This window comes from Protomyctophum parallelum (assembly GCF_964188405.1).
Source record: "Protomyctophum parallelum genome assembly, chromosome: 10".
Lineage (NCBI taxonomy): Eukaryota > Metazoa > Chordata > Actinopteri > Myctophiformes > Myctophidae > Protomyctophum > Protomyctophum parallelum.
This window is the reverse complement of record NC_139704.1, coordinates 18,243,801-18,263,282: the sequence shown is the minus strand read 5'-3', so window position 1 is coordinate 18,263,282 and position 19,482 is coordinate 18,243,801. Positions and strand designations below refer to the sequence as shown.

At 43.8% G+C, this 19,482-nt stretch overlaps 1 protein-coding gene and 1 long non-coding RNA gene across 6 annotated transcripts in view; both read right to left on the bottom strand.

The window, feature by feature from the left end:
• Window positions 1–1,627: 1,627 nt before the first annotated feature.
• On the bottom strand, window positions 1,628–5,097 carry LOC310865459. Its single transcript, XR_014569823.1, has 2 exons — window positions 3,181–5,097; window positions 1,628–3,130 (listed from the first exon to the last, which is right to left on the bottom strand). It is a non-coding gene; the product is annotated as an uncharacterized lncRNA (long non-coding RNA).
• A 32-nt stretch (window positions 5,098–5,129) lies between these two features.
• wdr11 (WD repeat domain 11) overlaps window positions 5,130–19,482 on the bottom strand; it is a 126,426-nt gene continuing 112,073 nt past the window's right edge. For 3 of the 5 annotated variants that reach the window (XM_083774578.1, XM_083774582.1, XM_083774581.1), the window contains 8 exons: window positions 19,049–19,114; window positions 16,753–16,966; window positions 14,212–14,307; window positions 10,218–10,383; window positions 9,216–9,313; window positions 8,954–9,099; window positions 7,405–7,484; window positions 5,130–6,322 (listed from right to left, as the gene is read on the bottom strand). In XM_083774578.1, coding sequence (XP_083630704.1) covers window positions 6,084–6,322; window positions 7,405–7,484; window positions 8,954–9,099; window positions 9,216–9,313; window positions 10,218–10,383; window positions 14,212–14,307; window positions 16,753–16,966; window positions 19,049–19,114 — 1,105 coding nt within the window. In that variant the 3' untranslated portion in view covers window positions 5,130–6,083. The remainder of the gene's footprint in view (window positions 6,323–7,404; window positions 7,485–8,953; window positions 9,100–9,215; window positions 9,314–10,217; window positions 10,384–14,211; window positions 14,308–16,752; window positions 16,967–19,048; window positions 19,115–19,482) is intronic. The other 2 variants (XM_083774579.1, XM_083774580.1) reach the window with 2 other exon arrangements.

Here is a 19,482-nt window from a genome sequence, read left to right as displayed (position 1 = left end):
CTTTAGATCTCTGTAAACAAAGTAATCCAAAAAGGGGGGGGGGGGGGGGGGGGGAAGTAAAACCCAATTAAAGGTATTGTACAGCAGAACAGTGTGTTGGCCCCATGCCTCCCAGCTGTCCTCCAGTATGAAATAGGCATATATATTGGAAAAGGGAGTGCGGCTATAGGGATACTGGAATATGTGGGGAAGTTAAAGCTAATTCATAGCCTACTCCGTCGCACGACGGTGTCACTTAATGTGAATGATTTTCAAGTAAAAAATACATTGGTGATTTGGCTAGGTGGGAGGTGGTGTCCAGACTGCTGGGGATCGGCCCCTGCAAACTCCACGCATACTGATGTCCTGGCTGTTAACGGCTGGACCTGAGCTCCGGCAGTCATTCATTAAAAGCCATTCGAAAAAGAACACAGGCCCATTTGACTGGCCTTCTGTTTCAGCCTGCTCTCTCCCTCCCTCCCTCCCTCTCTTTGTGCACTGGCTTTCGTGAAAGGGAGAAACGGAACAGAATGGACGTCAGTGAATAAATCGGAGGGAAACCGTTAACGTGTTGATTTATGCTTCGTCGTTAAGACCGCGCCGCACGCAAACAGATCGACATGCTCACGACACGTCACATCGGCTATTTTGGGTGCGAGAGACAAGTCATACGATGATGGAGCATGAATTAGGCTTTACCAGACCTTCGGCGGTGAGCTGTTGAGCCAGCTGTTGGCAGTGGTGGAAAGTAACTAAGTATTACATTTACTTAAGTACTGTAGGTATGAACAATTTTGAGGTATTTTTTGTACTTTACTTGAGTATTTCCAACATTTCTAACACTTTCACTTCTACGCCACTATATCTCAAATCCAGATATTGTACTTTTACTCGACTACAATCAGTGAAAACTTTAGTTACTATAGTTACTTTGCAGATTTTGATAATTATTACAAGACAATGACACCAGCCATTTGAAAAGAGTCGATCTAGATCGGCTATTTTCAAACCATTAAAAAAAAATAACATTGTGCACAATGACTACTTTTACTTTTAGTACTTTATGTACACTTTGACTCCAATACCTCTGTACTTTTACTCAAGTACCTTTTGAACTCTGGACCTTTACTTGTAACGGAGTATCGATACTTTTATGTAAGTAAAAACAGAAAATGCGAGTACTTTTTCCACCCACTGGGCATTATTACACAGACCTGGATGGGCAGTGAGAATCTGTTGAGCCAGCTGTTGGCCGTCCCACCCGGGGCAGGAAAGGAGTTAATTCATTCTGGGAACCAGTGGAGCAGCAGGGCATGCAGGAACCAATTCACTCCTCCTGGGACAGGTTGATAAATGGACCTCCATGCCCCGTTCGGTCTATACCTGGTCTGAAATTAAAAGAGCAGAACTCCAAGCAGCACTTGATATAATGTGTGTGTGTGTGTGTGTGTTTTCGCAGAGCCACTGTCACTGAGAAGCTTCAGGGTTTACAGGGCAAGATCTGCACTGCAGCCTCACTCTTCCGTTTCTTGCATTTTAAGTGCAGGAGCGACATCTTGTGGTGAGAATATTGGATAGGAAAAAAAAAGAAAAACATAACACACACACACACACACACACCCCAGCCAGTGAATTATAATATAAGTAATTTAATATTTTTTTGTTTTTATTGCTATCCATATATACATATATATCTTTCTTCCCAGAATATTTATAAAGCTGAAAGCAGGCATATAAGTCACTGTGTAAACAATAACGTAAGAAAAAAAGACACAGATTTTGTATTTGTGTTTTGGACCCCATTACAGTGATTTGCTGTCTTTCTGCATGTCATTTTTTTCTGTAGTACTCATCTAACTACAAAACAACGACACAAAACAATATGATCACAAAGTCTAGTGACTCACGATTAGGAAGGAGTGGAGTACACATTGCTTCTTTTACAATACTGCACAATATGATTGGAGCTGAAGCTATACAGTGTTATGTGTATATACAGTTTACTTGGATTAAAGGAGAATACCATGCTAGGAAGGCTTTCTTACCTTTATTTGTAATTGTTACATCCCCACCAAAGAGGTCCAGGTGTTATTTTGTGCTAAAGCGCATTATTGGCCATTTCCCCTACCATAAGCCCTCAATGGATTGCATTGAATGGAATGGGGCTATGGGGTGTTGTGCTAATTAGCTTATTTCCATCGCTCGCTTTTTGTATATATCCTCTCTTCATAATGTAAATAGTATCCCAAGCGGCACACTTTATTTTGATGGAAATAAGCGAATTAGCACAAAAAACCAACCCCCATTGAGGGCTTATGGTAGGGGAAATAGCCAATAATGCACTTTTGCACAAAATAACACCTGGACCTCTTTATTGGGGACGTAACATCTACAAATGTGGTTGGTATGGTAACACAAGGCTGGCCTGGGATCACAACAGCATTATAGAGAGGAACAACATGGAGGTACTTCTGGAACAGAATGACTTATGCAATTAAACACACAATGCACCGTCTACAAACTATTATTCACATTTCCGGGTGCAACAGAGATATGTTTTCTTTTTCTTTTTAAGTGTTTTAAGTAGATATCTTCCATGTTAATTCCATACAAATTACACACAGACCACAGAAACATTGGCTCCAGTTGTGTTGACTATTAGTCTCGCGTAGCCAGACAACTATTCCACAATCTCCGAATGCTATATAGACTAGAGTCTAGAACTACACCTCCCAAAATCTGAGTAATCTCCGTTCACAAAAATATATTTTAAAATATCTTAAAATAGCTTATTTTTTATATAAATTTCTGCTAAGCAGCAAGCTATATATGCTTAGATGATTTCTTTTTATATTAGGATACATTTGCGCGACTGTAAAGACGAAACGGAAGGCAATTGCGAGAGGCAACAGTCTGGTAACACGAGACTACATAGTTGACTATGGACTACTGTATGCATATGATTGCGGGATATGTAAATCGTAGCTCAGTGGTCTGATAAAAAAAGGAAAGATATTGCATGCACGCGCACACACACAGATACAGAAGTACATTATATTTATACCTTTTTTTAACCAGCATTCTAATAAAATGAAAAACAAAACAAATTAACAATGACAACGCAAAACCCTCCACACATCAGCTAAACAGCCTTTCCCACTGCATGTTACCGCAAAACCCTCCACACATCAGCTAAACCGCCTTGCCCACCGCATGTTACCGGCTCAACCGTTTTCCATCGGGCAAAAGTTGTGGATAGTATATTAGTACGTACGTATCTGGTATGTTTTTTTTTTAACAGTGGTCCCAATCCCTCTCCCCACTGTGTATGTGCGTGCATGCATGCATGCGTGTGTTATTACAATTACAGCAGTAATTTTCAACCAGGGACCCTTAAGGGTGTTCCAGGTGTTCCCCTGCAGTTAAATGGAGAGTTACTAACCAAATGGACCCTTAAAGATCTTTAACTCTTGAGTGTAAAATTAATCATTGTAAGCTCTCAAGAGTTAGATTATTGTTAACATCTGCATTACTTAACCTACAAGATGTCTACACTATTAGAGAATGTAGATTTTTATATATCTTTTGATCAACCTGTTCAACTCTCTACAGTACTATGGTACCACACCAAAATCGTATCCAACAAACAACAACATATCCTTTAGTTTTGGGTCTGAGAGGCTAAATGTCATCACATGGTGGTCCGTGGCTCAAATGCTGAATAAATAATGGCCCTTGACATGAACAAGGTTGAAAACCACTGCATTACAGAGGAGGCATAAACCACTGTATTACAGAGGAGGCATGGCTGAATAGAGGACATTGTGATGCATTGCCACAGTAACGGCTGCAGCACCCATGCTGTGGTCCCTCGCATGTACGTACTGTACTACTATAATGTATACTGTACTAAACTACTACTACAAATGCTATACTTAGTCGCTCCGCGGGTTTCGCCCCACTGAAAATAGCTCCACCGGCACAGTGTTGTAAGCTTGTAGAGTGGCTATTTTCTCGGGGCGACACCCACGCATAGCTATGTACAAATCGAGCCGTGTGTGGTCCGACTGGGCAACATTGTTCAGTGTACATAAGGTGTCAACCAAACAATGTGGATTGGGTTCAATTAAATGTGCAAAAATATATTATCTTTCAAATTCAGTCACGGCGTAGAGGCTAGTGATCACACTAGAATTCCATAAATGGAGTGCATTTACAAAATGAAAAGGGAAGGGGGGGGCGATAGAACTTTTGGGGGTTGAAATCAGGGCACAACATTACCAAGTGGATACGCATCTACACACGACAAGCAAAGAGTAGCACTTTGGACCGATATTTCACACAGTGGCATAAAATGAACATAAAACTTGACAAACCGATCACCATTCAAAATGTCAAATGACTTTGCACAAATCAACACCGTTTAACACTCTTTACACAGTGTGCTCGCATGCGCGCACACACACACACACACACACACACGCGCACACACACACGCACGGACCGAGGAAATTGTCCATTTCATTTTGATGGACACCGGGGACAAGTTGATGTGCGCATGCACACGCTGTTCAAATCAAAGACATCAAAGAACATCAAGCTCATTAGAAGTCACAGGCTGACAGACTGACAAGTCCCTCCTCGGCCAACCTTCCCCCTCCTCTCTCGATAGAAAGATGAAGATCACACTGCCCTTCCCCAACGAGGACAGCACTGACGACACTTTGGCCCATTTTCCACCTGGGTTGAAGCGGCCCGGTTCTCAGTCCTTGAGCCAGAGCTCCAAAATTGGACCGTTAATTATAAATTGAGTGGGCAAAACCATACCCATATTACATTGTTTATAGGGTCAATATAAGCAAATTAATATATGATAACCCTTCCACAAAAAGCTACTGAAAAATCTACTACAGCTTTTTCATAATTTCTATCTCTTGCATAATGTCCTATATAATGCCTAATAATTTGCATATTTAAATGTGCAATTTCAGAAAATGTAATACAATAAATCATTGTCTTCGTGTAAGTAATCAACTGGGGAAGTTTCATGGTGATAATTATTAATTTACATACATTTTTACCTATTCACCTATCCTGTAGGTGAAAATAACAAAATGTTTGATAAAAATCTAAAAATCTACTTTATATAGGTGTGGTTTTGCCCACTCAATTTGTAATTGACGTTCCAATTTTGGGGCTCTGGCTCATGGACTAAGAAGCTGGCCGGTTCAGCCCTGGTGGTAAAGGGACCGGTTCAGCCCTGGTGGTGAAGAGGCCGGTTCAGCCCTGGTGGTGAAGGGACCGGTTCAGCCCTGGTGGTGAAGAGGCTGGTTCAGCCCTGGTGGTGAAGAGGCCGGTTCAGCCCTGGTGGTGAAGAGGCTGGTTCAGCCCTGGTGGTGAAGAGGCTGGTTCAGCCCTGGTGGTGAAGGGACGGGTTCAGCCCTGGTGGTGAAGAGGCCGGTTCAGCCCTGATGGTGAAGAGGCCGGTTCAGCCCTGGTGGTGAAGAGGCCGGTTCAGCCCTGGTGGTGAAGAGGCCGGTTCAGCCCTGGTGGTGAAGAGGCCGGTTCAGCCCTGGTGGTGAAGAGGCCGGTTCAGCCCTGGTGGTGAAGGGGTCGACGTACATTCATTTCTACCTTCTTCCTCTTCTAATGGCCGAGGCAAAGGATGGAAAAAGGATGATTAACCAATTTAGACCTGAGGACGCCTCTGTGTCACCTTATAGCTTTTAAACACCTCAACCACTATTTTAAGCTTTAGCTGTTGAAAAATAGCAGATCTTTGAATATATATATTCTTTCACAGCGAACGTTTCTAACTCATATCTTTGCTTTTTTGGGGTGGGGGGTCCCTGGAACAACATATTTCCAGATGGGGATCGGCAGCCAAATGCAGATAATCCTGTGTGTCCTTGACATGAAATAGTTTGACAACCACAACCTAGAAACACAGAGTTTTTCAGGAAATCCTCAGACTCGGGTCCTCAGGTCTTAATGGATTAACCGACGGCCTGATCCGCAACAACAACAACACCGCCCCAACTGCACATTGTCCCACTCTCTCTCTCCTACCCAAACATCCCCAACGACACTTGGGGAGGAGGTGGTCACTCGACGATGCTCTCCGGGGACGACATTGCTGCGTCCATCAAGTCTTTGTATGCAGCGGCGGGCTCGGGCTCGGGTGTGGTGGTGGTGGCCGACCCCTCCTCTGCTTGGAACAGCTCCTCCATGAGCTGCTCGCCCGCCTCGCCGGCCCGCGAGGCCCACAGTGCAGCGCCCTCCCGCAGGCCCAGGGAGCGCAGCAGGCGCGCGTAGTCCACGAACGCCGCGCCTATGAGCTTATGTGCAACGAGGAGCAGCGTGTCAAGGAAGAAGGATGTGATGCGATTGCCCGATACACGCGAACACGGTACACACATCGTCAAACACAAATATTTACAAAAGTACAAAGGTTAAAGGTTAGGGTTTGATTGATTGGAAATCCGGTACATTTCAAACGAAAGCACAAGTCAATACAAAGACGATGAAAAGTGATGAAAAAAAGCAAGGGTAAATTATATTTTTTGGTTCAAACGAAACATAATTGTTTTTGTTAAAAGGATACATCACTATATTCTGATAGTAATTACTGCTATGGAGTTTTGTTCAACAACGGGAGACTCCCTGTCTCTCCAGCTCTTTAATGAACAGAAAATACATTTTCAGGTACGTGAAAAATTTAAGCCAATCAGGAGAAAGTAATAATTTATCAGCTTCATTGATTTAGTGTTCCAGCTCCAATTGTGTCTGCTCATTTCTTTGCGTAATCACTTACAATTCCACTTAATTAATCTGTATCCTGACTGCGTTCTCTATTCTGATGGGATACAATTGGTAACCCCACCAGAACATTTTCTTTGTAATAGAAAAGCTGTAAAGACACTCCTGTTACTGAACAAACACTCTATACTCTATAGCAATGAGTACCATCACAATATAGAGCCTTTTAACACTTATTTTAACCAAATAAAACCACTTACCCAATACCTTTAAGGCTTCATTAAAACTGTATTTTATGCAGTGTTTCTCACAGAAGATAGCAGATGCACAAGCTTGCAACGCAACGTGTTGTGAACTTTCTAGATCAGCTATTTGCAGTGTGCGCCACCAGCACACTGCAACCAGCATCAGGCTTAAGAATGAGCGAGCGTTCACAATTGAAAAAGTACAGCTATTTCACGCTTTCAATCTGGCTAGAGCACATGATTGAATTTAAGAGCTTTGATGACACTGCAGTATTGGGCTAAAACAGATTAGTATTACTATTATTATACAGTGCTCTCTGGGGAAATGAAAGAGATAGTTAGCGAGGCAGGTGGGCTGCATTGTGCAGGCTATTAGGAACTGGACCTTGGAGTCCAGTAATGGACTTGCTAAAAAGGATATTGGAGGAATCGTTGGCCTCCATCACCCCATACTTCAGACAGGCTTCGATGAAGAGCGCGGCGCGATCAAAGTACCTCATGCTGCCCATGGGATGGAGGGAGAAGGAAGACAGATATGGGAGGGAGAGAAAGAGAAGAGTTTGGCATCATCCTGTGCATTTTGACTCTGGAACCCTAAGGCATATACATCAGCCCTGCTCTTCAATTCACCATGACAGCAAGCCTTCCTTTTTGCTGCCAAGGGCTTTTCAGAGGGAGAGCCGTCAAGACGCACACACACACGCGCACAATCTCTCTCACACACACACACACACACACACACACACACACACACACACACACACACACACACACACACACACACACAAGGGATGGGGAATGTTAAGTTCCCCATTGCTCAAATTCTTCTATCGTGCTAAAGGCTCAGCTGATGTTTGGCTCAGTTCAGATGACAATATTATGGTGTGTGCTACAAGTCTGCCTGTACATGTAACCTTTTCTGGCGGTTCTGGACAACCGTGCGTCCGACCGACTCCACACCGGGCACTGCACTCCCTGTGGGGGTGTGGAACGCGTGTGTCGAATTTGAAAGTTACGTGGTTTATAGACGTACACACGTACAGAGACTTGGTGCATTTATAGATGGATGGATCTGTGCAGATATTCATAGATAGCTAATACAGCACTGTGTCTCACATCTAATGACAATTGACAATTATATTTTATAGTTTTAAATTTCTTCAACAAAAGGGAAAAAGATTGTTTACACTATCCATTGAACAGATACTGATGTGACCTCTAAATCGAGCACTCCCTAGTTGGCACACACACACGCACGCATGCACGCACGCACGCACGCACACACACACACACACACACGCACCCACGCACGCACGCGCACACACAGTGACGCTGAAGGACTGGTTTACGGTTGCGTGAGTGATGATGAGGGACAGAGGTGACAGGAGGAGGAGGACAGCCAATCAGAGATCGACGGTCGTCCCCGTCAATCATCAGGGGAAGGACGAAGAGCTTCAACGAAGATGTAGTGTGAGTGAGTCGATAGAAAGATGTGTACCATTATAAAGAGTAGAGAGAGAGATGATGATGATGATCGGGGCATCGGAGTGATAGAGATGAAGATAGATAGAAACAAGACCTCAAGGGTTGCTAACCCTTTAGAACTGAGTGTTTGACTCTGACTGTACTCTGTTGCTGTTTTTACATTTCTGTACAATGAACCATTCAATCAATCAGCCGATCAACAAGCTCACAATGCTCACTGGCCTTGGAACGCCTCGGGATCCCCCAGGAGGAAGTTACTAATGCTGCTCTGGAGAGGGAGGTCTGCATGGAGCTCTCTGGTGGTGGAGCTGTTGCCCCCCGCGACCAGACTACGGATAATCGGTTAAAGATGGATGGAGGGAAGTACTGTACTTAAGTAAACATACTTAAGTTACTTCACACCACTGGAGATGAAGATAGAGAATTAGAGATGGAGCGAAAAAGGTGTGAGAGGGATAGACGGCTGAGAGAGAGAGAGAGATTACCTGTGTAGCATCTCTCCTACTTTGTGAAAGCATCCGAGGGACAAGAGGACCAGGATGGCCTTGGACTTCTGGTTGACCTGCGGGGAGCAGAGGTGCTCTGCCCAGCGCTTCAACACGTCAGAGCTCTCCGCTGGGTTCAGGCGAACCTGCACAGCACACATGGATTGTACACACATATATAAGCATGGGGGCCGTTTACCACGGCACCTGGAACCACGCATGTACGCGCACATCCCCTATGTGTCATGTAGGAGTTACGTACCTTAGCCAGCCACGCGGCACGGTTCCATTCCCCGTAGGTCTGCAGGTAGCGACACGCGTCTACCGCCTTGTCAATCAAACATAACAGCTGCACACCCTCTGAGAGAGAGAGACAGAGAGAGAGGTGAAGAGAGAGAGAGAGAGAGACAGAGAGGTGGAGAGAGAGAGAGACAGAGAGGTGGAGAGAGAGAGAGAGAGAGAGAGAGAGAGAGAGAGAGAGAGAGAGAGAGAGAGAGAGAGAGAGAGAGAGAGAGAGAGAGAGAGAGATTACACACACATAATGGATTGCTGATGTCTGATCGCAGATGAGGGTAACTAGTACTAACTACTAGAAAAACAAAAGCAAAAACAAAAGAAAGAGAGAAAATCTATATATTTTTTATTAAACCCGATAATAATAATTAAAGGTATATTCAGTGATTTCACTCAAAAAACCGTAGGTTTCGTTTTTGGCTGTGGGACCCTAGCCTGGTTAATAAACCAGACTAATATCGCACGGATCCGCGGGATATTAGTCTGGGGAGGCTCAGCTTGGATTTCATTTCCAGGGAAACATTTTCTCTTTGACGCAATTGGTCAGAGCTACTGTCAGTCAAAGGTCTCAAGCATTGAACGTCACTGTACCAAAGCCCGCCCATATTGCATACCGTGTCCCTATTGGGCGCACACGTTTACGTGTGTAGAAAATGGGCGTACAATTGAGCCTCTCCAGACCGAAATCCGCCGGTAGGCAATTTTTTTTTGCCAACGGCTGATTCGGTCTGGTTTATTAACCAGGCTAGTGGGACCCAGCCTTTCGTCCAATCAGGATAGAGAGTCAAAAACGAAACCTAAGGTTTTTTGACCCCCAGGGGTTAACTGGGGACAGGGAGGAACTCCTTATATGGCCAGCACACTCTATAGTAGGGAGGATTATCACAACAAAACAAAAAAATAAGTGATATTTGAATTAAGTGAAATCACTGAATATACCTTTAAATAGGAAACGGACTAAGCGGTGTACCTGCCAGCTTGCCATTGGCGATCATGTTGGTGGCCACCAGTTTGATGGTGGACTGGGAGGGCCCTGAAGAGGTGATGGTGGTCACCAGGCAGGCCTTCAGGGAGTCACAGTAGTAGCTGCTGTTGTCTGCTGAAGTCTCCAGGAGCAGCTGCACTGCCCGGTCCGTCTGGAAGAAGATATATTAATCCATTTAGACCCGAGACCTGAAAAACCTAGGTTTCTATGTCAGATGTTCTCAAACATTTTCATGTCAAGGACCCCCAAAAAATATATGTAATTGGCCGAGGACCCCCATCTGAATATATGTTGTTCCACAGACCCTCCCAGAAGAAAATATTTGAGTTAAAAACGTTCGCTCTGAAATTATATATATTTATTTATGATCGTCGTGTGTGCGGCGGCCCACCATGGACAGCTCTCGAACCTTTGGAGATACTTTGAAAATCGGGTTATAATGGCGGCTCAACGGAGATCAATGATGCCGGAGCAATGCTAGGTACCATTAGCCTAGCTACGTTTATAAACGTAGATGGCACAGAAAAAGTTAAAACAGCTACCGTACAAAGTAGGTATGTCCCGATCATTTGAAAATGACATGATCGGCCCAAATTTACGATCACGTGATCAGATCAGGACAACGCTAGTACAAAGCATCATACTATTCTTTATGGACTTTTGACAGGAAAATACAAGTCTCTCTTTTGGCATCTCTACTTAATATCTCCATTATGACCCTCTATGCTCTGTGTGTGAAAAGCATATTTTTCATTTCAGCTTTAAATAAACAAAACTCTGCCATTCTGCCCTCATCCATTTTCCTCATCTCCTCGACGGGTTGATCTGTTGATCTGAAATTGGACATGGACCGATTCTTCACTTTACCAAACTATAAGCTCTTTATTAGCATAATGGCCACGGGCTGTTGGATCTGTAGCTGCAGCAACAATTGAAGAAAACAAGCAGTACCATTTGATGAAAAGAAATAATAATAAAAACTTTCAAAACTTCGCCAAATGATTTTGGGGTCTCCCCAGATTATTAAAAAAACATTTTTGCAACTGAATGGCTGGAAAATAGAAATTATGAGTACACATAGTACATGCATAAACTTTCCTTAATGATTATAATATAATCATTAAGGAAAGTTTATGCATATAAAAACGGTATTTATTTATGATGTATTTTGAATATTATCTCAATTATAAAGAGTATTGTAGCGGCCACAAGCAGAGCGCGCAAATTATTGTGGTCGGCTGGACCAAAAGTGATATGTATGTATGTATGGTATGCATGGTATGGTGGTCTCTAATCGGCTGTTGATGGTGACGTAATTAAGATATGTTTCATGTTGGGTGGGTAAAAGGTAACGTATGCATGTATGTATGTATTTGGTTAATACATACATACTTATTTGGTTAAAAAAAGGCCTATTCACTGGGGACTCACTTAGCTCACAAAGCATTGCAGAGTGATGCATTGCGAGTTTGGAGATAAAATATTTTTGAGCGGCAGTATAGCGTGCAGTATAGCATTGATATACATCCACATGTTTCCTGAGTGAAACATGTGGATGATCAACTATTTTGGAGTGTTCTGTCCGGCTGTCACTGTGAGTAAAGAGAAATGGGGAGAAACGTGTGTTGACACTAGGATGCTTTAATATAGTGTATTTACCCGAGTGTGCCATGCCTGGATCGCCTCCCTGACTTTGCCCCTCTTCCCCTGGCTGATTGTGAGACTGTGCCCACCTGTGCTTCTAAGCTGAAGAGACTTTGGTTAATGAGTTTGGAGGTATATATTAGGGACTCTGTGTTATTGGTTAGGTTGCTTGATTATTGTTTGTAAATTATGTTATATTGCCCTGGGAGGGCTTTCTGAGTTAATTGCCGTTAAAAGAAGTGTTTAACACTAGCATGTCTGAACTCATCTCATCTACTACTATGACTATGAAAGGTCAAGATGACCATGTTTTTCATGCGATTTGATTGGCCACTCTCTCCCCCACTCCTAATGATCTTCACACCTCTCCCTGCAGTGCCATGCACCCGTTGACGGCTTGCCATTATCTTCTAAATGTACATTCCAACTAATTCCTCATGTGTATACAAATGTAGGCTAGGTGTAAGTTATATTTTATGCGGTTTGCAGAAATAACAATGTCTGTTTATTTTTCCTGAAAAAGTTTGGGAGCGGATAAAACACTGTACGACTTTGTTTTACCTTTGGGTAGGCTAGAATTGCGTGGGGGGACTCTGCAGATTTATTTATTTCCCCCAGATGGTCTAAAATGTAGTTACTTTGACCAATGTATTACCAATCTTGTACACCATTGCTCACGAAAGCAACACCCTTGACCCAATTATCCACTGCATCTAGCTTTTAATTAAAGTTCCCGTGCATCGTTTTGGAATATTTTGGCCAATATTGGTCTTTTTCTCAAGTCTCGAGTCAGTGTGTTCCCCTCCCGGCTTATGGCTCTTCACAGACGGCACAGAGACAGCAGCCACTCCGCTGAACGTGTCAGTGTTGCTACAGTGGTGTGAACTGTGAACCGTGCGGCCACTGGTGCTGCCGAGTGCTGACAGCCGACAGCTTCTTCTTCTGAATTACTTTATCTTTGCCTTGAAAAAGACCGTAGGGCGTAGGCTATATCCATTTTGCTGTTTTCCAATACAAACCAGCGCGCGCTACTGTTTGCTACAAAGCGACTGAAAGGACGAGGTTTACAGACATACCAAGTAGCCAATCTGCTGATTAGGCTACCCGATCAGCGATCACCAGAGGGCAGCGACAACACACACACACACACACACAAAATGCAAATGACTCATTAGCTTGAACAATGCCGTCTCCAGCTGTCTGGAGGTGTGAAACTTCACTGCTTGCGGGGGAGAAAGGGTGACGTCGGTCATTTGTGCGAAACAGACCTACTAGGTATAAGTATGCCTAAAATCATATTTACAAAACGTTTCAGATGGGAAAAAAAACAGAGATGATTTGAATTGAATATTTAGAAAAAAGTCATGCAAGGGGAACTTTCTCAGAACTTCCTGGGCAAAGAAAATACACCTCAAATTCTCAAAATCGGTCAGACTGACCGTTTAGACGTGCTAGTGTTAAGTGCAAGTCGTTGTTGCCGCATAAGGGTCCAAATACTGAGGTGTTCCTGACATATAACCAACTAACTAACAAATATCAACTATCAGTTGATATGTCAAAATATCACAGATGTCTATTGGACATGAGGCATGATTAGGCAGAGGCAACGGTGATTCTGACAGCCATGTTTTCAATGTGATGTTTCAGTGATCAGAGAGCCTATATGTTTCACCCGTGTCTCCTGTCCTGACATCACTAAATCACATTATTAGTGCTGAAACGACTGCTCCCGCTCGTGCACTTTCACTTCAGGCACAAGGATGCTAGGAAAGCATTCTGTGCTCTTTTGATCTCGCCACATACATGCATGAAAGACAGCACTGCGCCTTGCACAACATTGTTCTTAACGTTAATTTAACATTGATTTAACGATATAAAATGGGGTTCCCAGAGAGAAAAATGCCCGATGCATGTCCAACCGGGGGTGCTTGAAATGAAAATGGTTGAGAATCACTGCTAGAACAGTCATAAAAATCTTCTCTTATGGGGGTCCCTGGCATATCTTTTCAAATGTCAGCAGGCTAATAAATGTCGAATTAGGTGTCCTTGACATGAAAAAGTTTGAGAACCACTGGTAAAATGGTGCCTTATATCCAAGGCGCTATACATAGATTGTGCATTACATTCATCCATTCATACACTGATGGCGGCGGAAACCATGCAAGGCACCAACCAGCACATCAGGAGCAATTAGGGTTTCAGTGTCTTGCTCAAGGACACTTCGACACCAACTCTGAGGGAGCCCGGGTTCAAACTAGCAACCTTGCGGTTACCATCCAGCCACTCTACCCCTGAGCCACTGGTCTATGGTATGTATGGGTAGTGTAGTACCAACCTGGCCCAGGAGGAGGAGCTGGTCAGCACATTTCTTGGTGTGTTCATAACTGGATCTTTTCACCTCCTGCAGGTGGACTCGATCCAACTGGAATTTCTGCAAAACACGAGTTAATCAAGACCATGTCACTTCACACGCACAATGGAGCATGTTTACACACATGCAACCAAAAAATATCATGTATAAAGACAGTTGATCAAAGGTGTGGTTGAGGGAACGATCACCCTCATGTGTGTAGGTGTGTGCGCGTGAGTGAGATATATAGAGATATAGAGAGATTCGATTTTTTGAGGGGAGCTAGCCCCTCCTATGTCCAGCTTTGAGGGTTTGTGTAAACACATTGAAGACAAAAGTGTGTAAAGACAAACATTGCGTAAACACAAACATTGAAGACTGACTGGCCAGAATGAGATGATGTATGATGATAAGAGCACCCCTCACTTCACACAGGTGTGATTAATTTAGGTTTTAACACACTGTTGACAAAATCACATTTCATATTCCCCGCTGCAGAGTGGATGAAATTCAAACAAATGAGCGAATGGTGATTTTAGACTAAAATAATAAATTAGTACTGTTAACTATCTGTAAAACTATCTGCAGATTTTTTACAAAATGTGAATGTCATGACAAGACTGGGGCAAAGACATACAGTACAAGTGAAGAATGTATGTGTGCTCTGTGTGTGTGTTGGTTAGAGTTAACTTTGCCAAAGACAAAACCCTAATTCAGGGGGTGAGAGACAGATAGGCTCTATGTTTTGTTTGTGCTTGTGTCGCTGCGTGCGTGCGTCGGTGTGTGTGTAAATCACGAAGCAGATATGCGTCATGCTTTTGAAGATGAATTCTCCTCTGAGGCACAGCCATTGTTATGAATCCTCACTTAACTTTGGTGCAGCTTGTATTGAAAAAAGGTTAACAGGCTATTGTGTGTGTGCGTGCGTGCATGCTTGCGTGTGTGCGTGCGTGGGTGCCAGCATTCTGGGTAGCTGATTGCTAAATAAGTGTTTCTGTTATAATAAAGAACACCAAAACATTTCCAATTTGGAAATGCCAGAGAGAGAGAAACATTTTTGCAAAGAATAAAAACACCATCATTTTAGAACATCCATTAACAGAAAAACCTCTAAAAGCTTGGAATAAATCTGGCGGGCTGTCATGGCCATCCTTTCTCATGAAAAATACAAAAAATAAAGAAAAAAGGAAAGATAATAATCAAAATGCTCTTTCCTAGGCCTCATACAGACGTATCAAACACATTTTTGTTGGCCACCTCAATGTTTTTCCAATGGGAGTCACAGTCACGTTTGACCTAGCCTGGGCACCATTTCATGGGGGGAGATCCGTGGAACAACATATTTTCACATGCATATAATTCTTGGGGTCCTTGACATGAGAACCCACTGACATTCAGAAAACTGTCAGGATTTAGAATCTACATTTTGTAGAATCTGGTCTCAGTCCTAAATGGGTAAAATATAATGTCTGTCTGAAAGGGAGCTGCGATAACACTGCATACAGAAGAACGGGTTCATCAAGAACTACCACGGCTTCTCCGCCAGCCCTCAGAGATCTTTGATTAAAAGCCTCCACTGTCACCTAGGCAACAAACATGGAAGGATGTCTCGTCTCCACTTGGTTGGCTGCGTGGCTGCCATGCCAACAGGCAGCCGTAAGGGAGAGAGAGACGGAAGGGGCCAATCAATGAGTCTTCTATTAAGGTAAACTTTTGCCAACACAGTCTACGGGGGGGGGGGGGGAAGGGATCTGTGGTCGATATTAAGTTTGAAAAAGCCACGCTGCATTGTTTGTCAAAGCTCTCTACACGCTCTACTACCAGCCTCCCTCCTCTCCCCATTCATTTTCATACCGACCCAGCTGTGTCATCGACGAGAGACATTGATCTTCCCAATGACAAAACCCTGCACAAACAAGGACATTTATTGTTTTTTTCTTTCATTGCTGCTCACTATAGCTGGGTATTGACCCAGTGTGACAATGGAACGTATTCGGTGGGAGTATGGAGGAAGCTGAAATGCTAAATTTGAACCACAAAAGGCTCCCTTCAAGCCCGGGCTTAGTGAGAGACTAGGGAAAAAAAGAAACACAACCACTTTTAAGCCCGGCATCCCTATTTTGGAGACACATTTCAAGAAAAAAACAAAACAAAAAACAAAACAATGTTTTATTGCTTAAGCTTATGTAGTCACTATTCATTGATTCAGTCGTATACCAAAATCCATTTGAAAAAAATGTTTCTCACTGTTCCCAGGTCGAATATTGATATGTGATTAAAATGCCATTAATCGAGATTAATTAATTACAAAGCCTCTAATTAATTAGATAAAAACTTTTAATCGCATCCCAGTCCTAAGACATACACACAACAGTCCAGATGCTGTATATCTGAATGTGCACGCACGTGCGCACACACACACACACACACACACACACACACACACACACACACACACACACACACACACACACACACACACACACACACACACACACACACCTCTCTCCGTCTCTCTCTGCTTACTTGGAAGTAGGCGCTCTCGCACAAGGTGTCGTGGCAGATGTCCAGGTGGCCCTGCTTCTGGGAGGAGACGACATGTTGGGGGGTCTCTTTCTCGTCGCCCTGGGCCGGGGGGCGCTCCACTGTCGGCACGCTCAGCTGCCGAGCCTGGGAGAACGACTGGAGGTAGTGGGCCGCCACCGTCCAGAACTGGAGGTCGGACTCGTCCCCGAACAGCCTGCGATGTGTGTGGTGCAGCAAAAGTATTGGTTGAAATTACTCAAGTAAAGTACAAATACCTAGAAATTTAGCTCAAGTCATTGACCACTGACACCCCTATCTGGTGTTTGAAAAAGGTACTCCAGGACCGCCCAGTCTATTAATACGGCGACTCTTAGTTTGAAAGCCGTTTCACTCGGAAGCCGAGAGTCAGGAAGTGAATTATCGTGAATTATTATATGTAACGGGCGCTTCGATTGTTATGTAATTCACCCAAAACATACATGTTGTATCCGAGGATCATATCGTATAGAGTAATGAGCCACGAAACTAGCTTGTTTTGAGCCAAAAAGAAGAATCCGAGACAAAAAAAAAAAGAACTGCGTCCCCATAGACCGCAAAAGCCAGGGGAATTGTCATTTCAGTTTTTTTTCTTCTTTATTTCACTGCTACCAGAGTGTTATGAGCGTGTACAGGACACAGTTGTGAACCGCAATCAATTGATATCAAATTAGTCGCCAAAAGGTGAACTCTGCGCAGAGGACGTCAAAAGACCCTATTGGCGCAGAGTGAGTTAAGTACAGTTAAGTAAAAGTACTTAGTTACTTTCCGCCACTGCCTGGCGGGGTGCATCACAACCACAGCAAGGCTTTAGTTGAACCCAGTGTGGATAATGAGCCCGATGACATTAGCTTACTGTAGTTAGCTACTGTAAGTATAGGCTGTATTCTTTGTTGTGTACCATGGAGCTTTGTTCTACAACGGTCTAACCCATTTAGACCTGAGGACGCATCTGTGTCGCCTTATAGCTTTTAACCACTTTAACCATTATCTTAAACTTTAGCAGTTGAAAAATAGCAGATCTACGAGCTTGTAGATCTGATATTTTCACAAAAATCGTTTCACAGTGAACGCTTTTAACTCAAATATTTGCTTCTGGGGGGTCCCTGGAACAACATGTGTTCAGATGGGGGTCAGCGGCCAATTACATATACATTTTGGTGATTTTAGAAGACATTTTGTAGAAGCTGGTCTCGGGTCTTAATGGGCTAATGACCACGTCCATTGTCCAAGCCCACGCTTCGCCCCTGGCATCAAGCCAGCTTTAGGACCTTTCATGCCTTTCGTTATTATCAGAGTTTTGCAGATTACACAAAGCTGTTGCTAGGTTACCTTTACCGATCGAGACAGAAAAGGCAAGGAATACCGAATCGGTATAGATGTGGGGGGTGTGACGTCGTTAAGATCTCTCTACGAAGACAAAGTGTTAGTGGTATTCTGTGCAAAGCAGGACCTTGGGTGTTCTCAGGTAAATTAAGGGTTTAATAATGCAATGGAAAAAACGGGGAAAAATTACAGTTCAGCTCAGAATAACTCTTCTAGGCATTGCCCGGTGGGAAATTAAAAACTGGGGCGAAGAAGACGCAAGAAATGAGGCTTGTCGACATTTCCCTCGCCTGTCATGCATTGTGTGGAGATGCAGAAGAGTGGTGTACACCACCCCCACGTCTAGTTATTACATCGCAATCTGTCAGGCCAAACACAGAAACTGACAAGTTGAAAAAGTGCATTATGACTGCCGTCTGCCACACTTCTCAAAACAGCCAGCCAGCCACAGACAGACAGACAGCCAGCCAGAAGAACACAAATGCCTCAAGTCACTGTCAGACATTGTGATGTCTTGCTTTATTTAATTTTTTTGTAACCCATTGTTTCACCCAATGGGTTAAATTTGTATCTAATGTAATCCTGTAATCCTGATGTCATGTTTTCTGACCGCCCACGGTTATGGTACCACAACCGTGACCCGAAACGAAGCGGTGCGTGAAGCCTGATTGACACTTGGGTGTCTCCGCTGTCTCATGGCGAAAATACCAGATCTACAAGCTCACAACGTGTCGCGGAGTGTGCGGAGTGTGCGGAGCTTGTAGATCTGGTATTTCCGTGCACAACACTGATGTGCAACCAAGTATAAATCGGGCATTATCGTGTGGTCTTACCTTCACGGTGACATGTTGGTTTATGGTCAACGGCCATCATTTCACAATTCACACACCCAATTACCCATGAGGCCGTGCAACGACGGCGAGCGGCGACTCACCGCGAGACGAGCAAGCAGCGCTGCAGCAGGTTGAGCTCGGGGTCCTGCAGCACGCTCTTCATGTCGCTGCGTGGGGGAGCCAATCAGGAGTCACAGAAATCACGAACACAGTTAAAAGCCAATTACACTTCAGCATGCGCACGCACGCATGCACGCTGATGGTGGGAGGGTCTGCTGCTTATCTGTCAGCTACATCTAGCTGCCTGAGCTCGTGCTCAGCAGGCTCGTCGCTGTCTAAAGACAAAGGGATTGCTGCAGTGTTGATTTCGTCGACGAATACGATGACGAAAAATGTTTCACTGACGAAAACTAAATGGAAACTAAATGGTAACTAAATGGAAACTAAATGGAAACTAAATGGAAACTAAGCTACGGTGACTAAAACTAAAACTAAGACTAAATATATTGACAGTTTCGTCAACAAATAAAAACGG